At 51.7% G+C, this 10,577-nt stretch overlaps 1 protein-coding gene across 2 annotated transcripts in view; it reads right to left on the reverse strand.

Annotated features, from left to right (window-relative positions):
• The window catches only part of TBX15 (T-box transcription factor 15), a 92,888-nt gene extending 83,129 nt beyond the window's left edge, over window positions 1–9,759 (reverse strand). The window contains exon 1 of one of the 2 annotated variants that reach the window (XM_032098675.1): window positions 9,628–9,759. Coding sequence is in view for 1 of the 2 variants with exons in the window: in XM_032098674.1 (XP_031954565.1) it covers window positions 6,949–7,150 (202 nt within the window). In the remaining variant the exon portion in view is untranslated. Of the gene's footprint in view, window positions 1–6,948; window positions 7,471–9,627 lie in introns of those variants that run through there. The other variant, XM_032098674.1, reaches the window with a different exon arrangement.
• Between the last annotated feature and the right edge of the window lie 818 nt (window positions 9,760–10,577).

Raw genomic sequence — 10,577 nt, forward strand, 5'->3', positions numbered from 1 at the left:
ATCGCTACTAGAATTTCAATTGGCACACATTTCTTCTCAGTTTTAAAAATTCTCAATCTGCTTTCGAAGATATTTCAATTTCATTTTACCATACCACTATGTCTTTCCCTAGCACTTCTCACCAGAGCACACTACAGCTTTTAACACAGGAAATGCAAGGGGGTTGTATTTTGAGACAGCAGATGTTTCGCAGGTGTAAAGGTTGCAATCATAACCTGTTTTCAGCTGTATTGGAAACAAGCAGCCGAGAGCTGCACCTTTGGGGTTTTTTCCTCTCTGGAAACAAAAATGTCTCAGCACTGCTGCACAGTACTCTCTACCTGAGGAAACTGTAGTTCAAATAAAAAGCTATAGAAGCAAAATCTTTCAATGCCCTGCTGCGCAGAGCTGCTCTGGACAGTATTAGGAACTGGAGAACTGGGAAGATTCTGCATTTTCTTGCCTGCATTTTCCCTATACCCAGGTGCCCACTGCTGCTCTTCCAAATGGAGCCACACAGCTCCCAGGCTGACAGACACTGCCCATATGTTTGTACACCCACGATGCCTTTTCTGTCAGGATTCAAACAGAACGTCCCATCCCATTACTGCAGAGTAGTTGCACTATTTAGGAGGATGTCAGAGAACTAAGAGTTAGCATAAAACCCTGTAACTCCATCAACGGGCACTAGCACGCTCAGCCTCTCTAGGAAACTCTGTTGATCTCTGAAACGTTGTCAGGTTTAGAAAATCTAAGTTTCTTTCACTGAATTCGATTTTACGTCACCAATGTAAACTACCAATCTCAATATGGACACTTGGCGTGATTTAACTCAAACTTGAATTGGTTTTACTAATTTTTCAAAAAGGACACTGTAAATGCCATCTGGTCCTGTCTCAATATATTCAGGAAATTTTCAATACTCTCAGACTGATTTTGGTGCATTATTTAAACTATTGTAACCTTATTAGTCTAGATCAGAAGGCAGGAAAAAGAAACTTTGGGGGGAAAAAAAAAAAAAAGTTTTGATCTTTGAAGACCTAAGACTGGGAAGCAAAGATTCATTCAGGAATCCAACGGATGACAATAGGAACAGTGATCTGTGTGAATAGAAATGACTCAAATGTCACCGACTTCGTTGCAAAACAATGCAAATGCTCTTTCCTGAATGCAGCGCTCTTGGAAGGGATCTTTCAACTTTTCCATCTGAAAAAAGCATCAGTTTTCCTTAAAGACAGATACGGATAAAGCAGGACACTTCTGCCTGAGGAGAGGCTAGCTGGGCTGATATTTGATATAAGCGCTCAGTCCCAAATGGGAGGGGGGAGAAGTGATTGATGGTTCGTAAGGAATTACTTGACTTTTGCTTGTAACAGAAGCTTTTTGGATTCTCCCAAAGTTCTTGTCAAAGACAAGAAACACCTTTTGAAACAGCAGCTTTCCCCTTACCAGCAGATGGAATAAACCTGTGTAAAAAATGCTGCAGATTTAAAATGCATATAAAAGAAAGGAAAAAGTTGTTTGACACGCTGCCCTTTTTCTAATGCGCTGCTGCTCTATGAGGTTTGCCTCTATTATTCTATTACCTGCCCTCTTAATATAGCGTGAGTAATTCACCTCTCTGCAGGAGGAGTTTCACAAAGCCAGCAGCAGGAGTTCCCCAATTCAGTAAGACGGATATAACCACAGGGACAAATCCTTCTCGCTCTCTGGCTCCTCGAGCTCCAAGGTCAGAGTTGTATGAACTTGACTAAGACAACCATTTCCCGAGCCCCCACAGGGCTCGGCTCTCCTGGCTCTCATCCGGACAGCTCCATCTGCCTCCTGCAATTGTCTCCTCTGGGAAAGACGAGAGCTTTAGCTCTGCTGCTGAAGTATGGGGGGAACAGAAGTATTAGGAGGGGCAGATTTTGCGTTTCCTTCCACCGTGTACACAAGGGAGCAACGGATCTGAGCTCTGTACCCCATCTTAAAGAGGCAAACTGATGATCCAGCAGGTGGAATGAATTCATACGATCCCAGTCACACACAAATTCGTTAGAAAGACTTCTCACCAATAACTCCCAGTCCCAAAGCAAAGGCAAAGCTGACTCTCTGCCTTACATCTCGTTGTCACAGAGCATTGCTCATCTGCGAGCCTCAAGGACCATGCAAAGGACGATGTACACCAATGTGCTCTACCTCGGGGAAGAGACGAGAAAAAGTGCTCTGCCAGCTCTTGAAATCCTAGCCCCATCCACGGAGCACTCAAACAAAAGCTGAAGTGAGAAACCGAATTAAGTCACTCCCTTTTCACGGGTTTAACAGCCGCTGCTCAAAGAACGGAATGCATCAACATGAGCATTCAGAAGCAAGGCTATTAAAAAATAATTTAAAAAAAAAAAAAAAAAAGCGGAAGGGTCAATGGCATTTTCTCCTGCTCTTAAAATCTCTGTACCTCTCCGGAGGGTGGGCGGGCTGCATGGCTCCCGCACCCCCGCCGGCGGAGGGGGTTTGCCCATGGGCAAGGAGGAGCAGGAACCCCGTGGCGGAGCGGGGTTGGGATGGACATCGATGCAACCTCCCGGGAGACACAGGAGAACAACAAGCCGCCCTAAAAGAGCTGAAGGTTTTACTCTCGTCAGCCACCGAAGGCTTTGTCAAACTCCCGGATCTTAATCTTACGGATAAGCATATATAATAAACACATTGTGGATCTTAAAATGTGTGCCGTGTTTCTTTTCTCTTTGCAGAGGCTCGCAGTAGCTCGCCAGTGTAGATTCAGATAAACACAGGGAGCGAATAATTAAACTCGCAACAATGCCTTGTTTTCTTTTGTTTAATTTGTTGTTTGGGGGTTATTTGTTTGTTTCCAGGTGGCTTGGGGGTTTTTTTAACTGATAGGTGCACTTCTAATATATGCAACCAAAAATACCGATGGGATGGGCGTGCGGTACAAGGACTGCACTGGCAGTAAAATTCGTTTACGAAATCGCTTGTGTGTTTCTTTGTAAGGAAAAGGACAGCCCCAAAGCCGAAAAAGTCTATATATTTAGCCGTCGGACCGTTTTGTTCTGACTCTGAAGCGCCTGTGCCCGTCTCGCCGTGAAGAGACCCTGACCGCCTGAAGGAGCAGCCGTGTTTCTGTGAAGGAAAACGCGTCCACGGAGACACGTTCCACCCACCCACTCCAAAAAAATAAAGAAGTCTTGCGCGCTCGGCTCTGCCTCGGTCTGTCCCTGCGCCCTTGGGGTGGCAAAGGGACGGGCCGACGAATGCCACCGCCGTAAACGACGGTAAACAATATATACATCAAGGGAGGCAACGCCTGGGGCCCCCGTGACCTTTCCGCTGTTCAGGTTAAATCTATAAATACCCAGAAGATATCCGAGCCCATTGTTTTGCTGCCCTCTGAAACCGAACCTGCCAAGGGGACGGAGGGGCGTCCCGCCACCCTCCTCCTCCTCCTCCTCCTCCTTTGGCCTCTCGGTGGCGAGAACTGAGTGCCGGGGGAGGATGCGGGAGCGCGGCCGTGGGCGGCGGAGCAGCGGGGGAGGCTTCCCGGAGCCCCCGGGCGAGCTCTGCCTCCCCGGCCCGGCCGCGGCCCTACGCGCGGCGCGCCCCCAATGCACGGGGTGGGGGAGAGAAGGTGAGAGCCTCTGTAATCCCGAATTCCTTTTCACAACTTCGTGATTGAACCCGCACGTGATTAAAATCCAGATTTATCCCCCTTTTAAATGAGTCTCGTAAAAAAAGCACATTAACTCTGGTGACGAGATTCATGGCTGAGACATAAATAACTCGGATGCTCGGGAGATATTTTTTTACAAACCTGGGGGATTTATCTGCTTGCTTTTCTCACTTTTGCCCACGCCACACCCCGACCCGCCACCTCCCAGCCTGCCACCTCGCTTCTCCCAGGAAGATGGGGCACCGGAGGGTGGGAAAGTCTCTCGGGGAGACACAGTCTCGCCAATATCATCACGGAAGAGTTTGGCCAAGGCTGTAAGATGGCACGTAAGGGGTCAGGGTTTCCCCCGAAACGGGGAAACAAGAAACGCTGTCTCCCAGGCACTCCCGAGGGCTGAGTTTGTGCACGACCAGCACAGATTCGCACCGAAGCCGGCAGTGAAGCGGGGCAGCCCCTCCGCCTCCCCCCCCCACCCCGTGTCCCGCGAGTGGGAGAGAAATCTTCATACCCGCCTGCACGGAAAAGATCTGGGAAAAGGAGAGCGAAGCCTTACTCTACTGGCGGCCGCGTTTAGTTCCCCGCGGTGAATGGTTTTCAGACCCTCCCGCGCTGAAATGGAGGCAATTTAAGCAAAAAGATCGATAAATGGGGCTAGACCGATTTATGTTATCCCACGATAATCCAGGCATCATTTCCCAGCGCGTGCTGCACTACTTGCGGCCTCTCCGCAAGCACCCCCGTACCAGCAACACCGCCAGCAGAAGGAACAGCCCGTCGCTACTCGGGGGCAGCGGCTTTGAGTGTTGAACCTTTGGGACGCCATAAAAATTCCCTTTTCTATTTTTTTTTTCTATATCGCTGGAGATTTGGCAAGTTTAAAATACGTTAGGTGTAAAGTTTGTTCTTAATTGGGTCTTGTAAAGATGGAATTTGGTGGTCATTATGGAGCCGCTAATCAATTTTCACCCAACAGCAAAAGTACGCCGCGGAGGAATTAGGTTTAATGAAGTGACTGTGCAAATTACAGTCGCGGACTTTATTTAAAGTCTATCAACCTCCTAAAAATGATTTCTCAAACTGTTCTTGATTTCCTTTGCTTTATGAAAAACATCACGTTTACTTTCTGAGGTTTCAGGCATTAGCAGCCATTCTCTCCCGCTCTCCAATCTGGCGCAGGAAAAGTTTTCCCATTTTCCAATTCGAATTCACGGAGAAATGGGCAAATTAAACATTTAGACCGCACAAAAATATATCCCATTGGGCTAAAAATTTATGAAAAACGGTTCTAAAAAAAAAGAAAAATCATTCTGAAATAAAAAAGAAGACTGATGTGCTGATACTCTCTGTTATCAGAAAGCAGATTTTTGTCTTTGGTCGCGTATTTATTCTTTTGAACCGGGAAGCCTCTGAAACCGTAAACTATTTTTTGACTGGTTGATCTCTGCTGTCCCCTCTACTTTATGCCCACCCCTCCGCTGAGAGAGACGACCCTGGCAGCAGATTTTACCTACTTCTCCTTAGGATCCGCACCGGGGAAGGCGGCTGCTGTTAAAAGCAAATTGAAATGCGGCTCCTTGAGAGCATAGAGGGACGAGGTCTTCACAGTCTTTAGTTCCCTTCAAAAACACTTCAAATATTTTCAGCAAATATTTTTAATACCTCGATCAATAATTATTTCTCTCTGTCTCTCTTTCCCCCTCCTTTTGTTTTTGTTTTGTTTTGTTGGTTTGGTTGGGGGGTTTTTGTTTGGGTTTGTTTTTTTTTTTAAACTCTGAGTTTTGGGCAACTTATGCTTATTGATAGCTCAGGGATAGCAAAAGAAATAAAAACAAATTTTAAAAGGTGTTTGCTGTTCCAAGTGCAGCGGGAAGGACTTGGCAAGTGTGAAGGATATTTCTGTCCTTTTTCTTAGGGGTTGTGCAAAGAAATCGTTTGACCTTTTTGCCCCATCCGAACATTAAAAGCAAACAGAAAATCACCTAAAATTCGCTTTCTCCCCACACTATACTTGTGAGAGCGGTGCAGCTCGATCCGTCCCTTGTTAAGGCCCTGGGGAGCAGGGCGTGGGGACGGCGAGAAGGGCGCGGGGACAGCTCGGGGAGCGGGGCCCAGCGCGTTTCCACCCTCGGGATCGTCGCGGGTCCGCGGCTGCGTTTCCGGGACCGTCGTTTTAGGCGGGAGAGAAACGGCCGGGGGGACAAGAGGAGACCCAGGGCTTGGCTTGCGCCAAATGATAGCTGAGAGCTACTGGATTCCTTTTAAATAAAAATAAATAAACGAGAGTTTAAAATTAAAAATACAGACACCAGGAGGGAAGCGTTGTGCTCCCTCTCCCCTAGCCCCGTCCCGCCGGCCTTGGGGCCGCGGGCCCGGCGCTGCTCCATACGCCGCCGCTCCCGGGAGGTGCCAGGCTCGGGAGCGGGGCTGGACTCCTCGGAGTGCCCCTTGCCCGCTGAGGTCCTTTTCCCTGCCGGGAGCGTTTTCCCTCTGGAGACGGTAGGTTCCTCTCCGCGACCGCCCGCGCCTCCGCTGCGGCTTGTGAGCTCCGTCCCAGGAGCGGGGCGAGGCCGCGCCGCCGGGACCCAGCGGGTCCGACCCCGGGAGAAGGATCCCGAGCTGCAGGCGTATTTAGAGGGTCCCCATCGCTCCGAGGAGTCGGCGACCCTCGCCTCGGAGCAGCTTTGATCCTGGAGCCCACAAAATTCTCCTACACCGAAACCTCCGCTTAGGGCGGCACTGCCTCCATGGAGAAAACACGGGGGTTGGCCCGTGACTCGGAAAAGAGGAGAGGGGTGCATCTTGCACCCCACTCCTTTGCCCCCGACCCACCCGGCAACTCCACGATCGAGGCTCGGGGAACTCTGGGGCAAAACGAAACGCGTGTCCCGAGACACCCGGGAAGGACTATCGCGATCGACAGCCACGGAGAGGAAGGAGAGAGGGAGAAAAATGAAGCAGAGGGGACACGCCGTCCCTCACGGGAGATCATGGAGCTAGGGGAGGGGGGAAGAGACACAGTGAGTAAGAGAAAGTCCCCATAAACTGAAAGCAAGAAAACAAGAAAACCCAAACAAACAAAAAAACCACAAAAAACAAAAAACAAAAAAACGACAAAACCAAACACAAAAAACCCCCAAGAAATCTCCGCACAATTCCCGCTTCTTTTTTTCTGTACTCCCAGTCTCGGATGTTTTCCGGGACGCGCTGCCGGGCGGGCAGCTCCCGGCAGGACCCAGGGAGAGCGGCTGGGAGGGAGCGGGGCAGGAGGGGGGTCCCGAAGAGAAAGGAGTCGCACTAACCGGGGTTGAGGTCCAGGCACTGAGTCGGGTCTTCATTGTCCCCCAGCTGGCCATTGGGGCTGAGGCTTTCCATGGACAAATCCAGCCCCTTGTCCTCCCAGTCTCGCAGTTTCCTCTTTTTATTTGTCCCGATCAAGGCTTCTACCGAGAAAGCGTGCGCTCGGGAGCTGAGGGCCACCGCCGATCTTCGCCTCTCACTCATCTTATCCCCCAGCCCAGACCCTTGGGCAGAGGAGCGACCAGTGGCTGGGAGCGCACAGCTCGGGGACCAGAGGCAGAGCCTCTTGCCTCTTTCCCCCCCCCACCCCTCCCCAGCTGCACCCCCAGAAGAACCAGCCCTCAGTCTCCTGAAGGCACTACATGAGGCTGCAGATACTCCGCAGGCAGAGCCAGGAGGGTGTGCTCAGCCCAGGTCCCAGCACTTGCTCAGAGGGGCTGCAGGCTGGATTTCTTTTTTTTTTTTTTTTCTTCTCCCCTTTCCTTCTGTCTCTCTCTGATTGATCCAAACTTCTGGGATTTTTTTTTTCTCCAAGAGTTAGGCAGGCTGCGTGCGCCTGTCAAGGAAAAAAAAAAAAAAAAAAAGGAAAAAAAAAATGTCCCCGGCCAATAGGAGGGAGAGCTCGGGAGAGACCCAAAAGCTGCGACCCAATAGGGAAGGGAGGGAGACTCGGGCTTGAGGGAGAGGAATTTTGGCCATCTGAGTCCTGGAACACCGGCCGGGAGAATTAACTGTTTGAAGAACGGGGAGCCAGTAGGAAACCCATAACTCTAAACACAGAGAGGTAACAACTCCCGCACTTCTCTCCGCCGCACCCGGGTTTCCCAAACGCTGCTGCTGCCTAATCCCCACGCAAAGTACCCGAGAGGTGCTTTACCACCCAGCGGTGCCGGATGAGGGGGTGTTTTTAAAACTTCATTTATGCCATGTATTACTTGCCCTTGCCGGCGGAATCGGTGTTTGGCAGAAGCAGAAGCAACGTCTCGAGGGGGTTGAACTTTCGCTTCAAAACGATGCGTGTCCGTGGAGCGGCGGGGCTGAGCGGGCGGCGTGGGCTGGCAGGGAGACCCAGACACCCCCGGGCATGGGGAGCGCCTTCTCTGTGGGAAGGGTTTTATATATATATCGATATAATTTTTCCCCCTTTCCTGCTTCTTTTTGTCACTCTAGCTATAGCGAAAACAAAGCCGCTAGGTACAGATCCCGGCTGGTTGCCTGCATAATATTCAGCATTTTATTTCTGCTCTCTGGCTCACTCTGCCCTGACATCCTCCCGGCTGAGGCGGGTCCGCAGCTGCTCCCACGCCCCTCAGTCACGCGTGGCTCGGGGGGGCTCGCAGTGAAAAGCAACAAGGGCTACTTTTGAGAAGGTGACAGAAGCGTCTGTTTTCATTAGCTGGTGGGACCCCGGAAAAATAAATGAAGTCAAGCGAAACACTGTATAGGGAAAATACAGCGGGGAAAGCCACGGGGGTTAATTCGATATGATTACAAAATTAAATATAAATAATTATAAAGTATGAGAGGGGATTAGCATGGACCGAGCCGCGGTGGAAAAGCGGGCAAAGAGACACACCAATTTTCAGGAAGGGATTATTTTTTGTCCATTGTTTCTCCGCTGCTCCCCGAAGGTGCAGAGCTGCTTAGGGCAGTGCTGGGGGAGAATGAGGCTTTTCGTAGACGATTTTTTTCTGTGGGGCTGGAAACAAGTGAAAGAGGCTCATGTGGGAGTGTAGGGGGGAAAAACACTTCCTTTTGTTCCCAGAGTGAATCCACGGTGCCCACGTCAGCGTGGTACGGCGGAGCCCTTCAGCGCTCTCTCCCCGGCCTAAGGCGCCCGCCGAGGTTCACACGCACGGAAACGGATTTTAGATGAAAAGCGGGAAAGAAGCCATTTCTTCGGCAAATCCCGGAAAAGCTAAGCCTTGTTATCTAGGCCGAGGAGCAGGTTTTGTACGTCTCCATCACCCGCCCTACACCCCTCATCCCCCTCCCCGCCGCTCCTTTCCCCTCCCCTCTAGTACACCTCCTTGACAGGTCACTCTCCGCGGGCTCAGCGACGGGCGCAGCGGCGCTGCCACACGGGATATCGTGTATTCCCCACCCCGGCACTGCCCGCTCCCCGGCTCCGCGGGGAGCCGTGCCGGGACAGGAGTAGCAACAAGAAGGGAGCGACCGAGGCAAGGAGGAAGCCGACAGCGGCAGCGGGGACTTGGAGGAGGGCACATGTGTTTCCAGCGGGTCCCCCGGCTGTGTGTCCTTCCCCAGGCGAAGGAATGTCTCAAAAAGAAAACAAAAACAAAACAAACAAAAAAAAACCCAAAAAACCCAAAACAACAAATCAAACAAACAAAAAACCACACCAAAAAAATCCCCCCAATAAAACCCCACCAAACCAAATATTTTCCCTCTTTCCGTAAGCCTCGGAAACACTTGCCTGGGAGGCAGACACGGAGGAAGCCTTTTAAAGAAGCTGGAGGGAGATTTTAGCAAAAGAGCCCAAGAAAATAGTGGATTATTTATAGCGTTTTAGTGAAAAGAAATGGTGCTGGAAAGGCAGGGCGATTAAAACGAATTTTGGGAACTGATGTGAGAACTCAGAAATACGTTTTCCATAGCAATAAGTGTGGTTTTACTGGTGGACAGTTTAAAGCAGCCCCGACCCCTTTTGGGTCTCTTACTTTGGGGCGCTCTCCTGTGCCACCCGAGGTCTGCGAGCTGTGTCCGAGCACTCCGCGCCCGGCTCTGGCAGCCGAACACAGCCTCTGCAGGAACGACAAGAAACACAGCGCAGTTTCCAAGCCAATACGGCCCCTAATTGCCAAACCCCAGGGAGCAGACCCTTTAGCCAGGGGCGGGAGAGCAGCTCCCCGCGGTCCCGGACACCGCTCCCGGGACCGCCGGGATTCACGGCCCCGGCGACGGCCCTTCTCCCTGGCCCTATCCTGGTGCCCGGGAGGTTTAGGACAGCTCGTTCTCCCTCTGCCCGTCCGCGCCGGGCGGTGCAAAAGCGGTAAACACAAAGGCATTGCTGCTCCGCCGTGCGAGCGAGGAGAGAGGGCAGACCCTGCAGCGACCTTGCGGCCCCACTGGATGTGCCGGGGGAAAGGGGAGGGATGAGGGGGGCGGGAGGGACAGAGCCAACGCTGCCCCCTCGCAGGGTTCGCTGCCCCCTGCGCTGAGAAAGCTCACCCAGAGAAAACCCCCTCTCCCGAGCAGGGGGATGGGATTCCTGTTGAGCTTTTGCACCAAAATCTGACTGAGCAAAACGCATCCGCGCTGCCCCGCCGGCGCCCGGTTCCCGGGGCTCCTCTCAGCCGCAGCGGCACTGAGGCCAGGGTCCCCTCTCCCCGCGGCGACCGGTGTAAACCTCGAGTCTACCAGAGGCCTGGCCTTAATCTGGATTCAGATCCGACTACCGACCCCCGGCCGCCAGAGATGAATGCGCCCCTTTGCCTGGTCTTTATTCCAGACTCTTACTCGCAGGGGTAGCGCCCATTAAATCCAGGAAACTGCTCCCTGGAATAAAGTGGCAGGAGCAAGGGTCGCAGGGCCAGGCCTCGGGGTTTATAAAGAAATCATTCACTTCTGCTTTCCAGTTGTCGCGGAGCGAGCCTGAAAAATATTTGTT

This window comes from Corvus moneduloides, chromosome 2 (genome assembly GCF_009650955.1).
Source record: "Corvus moneduloides isolate bCorMon1 chromosome 2, bCorMon1.pri, whole genome shotgun sequence".
In the NCBI taxonomy this organism is placed as follows: domain Eukaryota; kingdom Metazoa; phylum Chordata; class Aves; order Passeriformes; family Corvidae; genus Corvus; species Corvus moneduloides.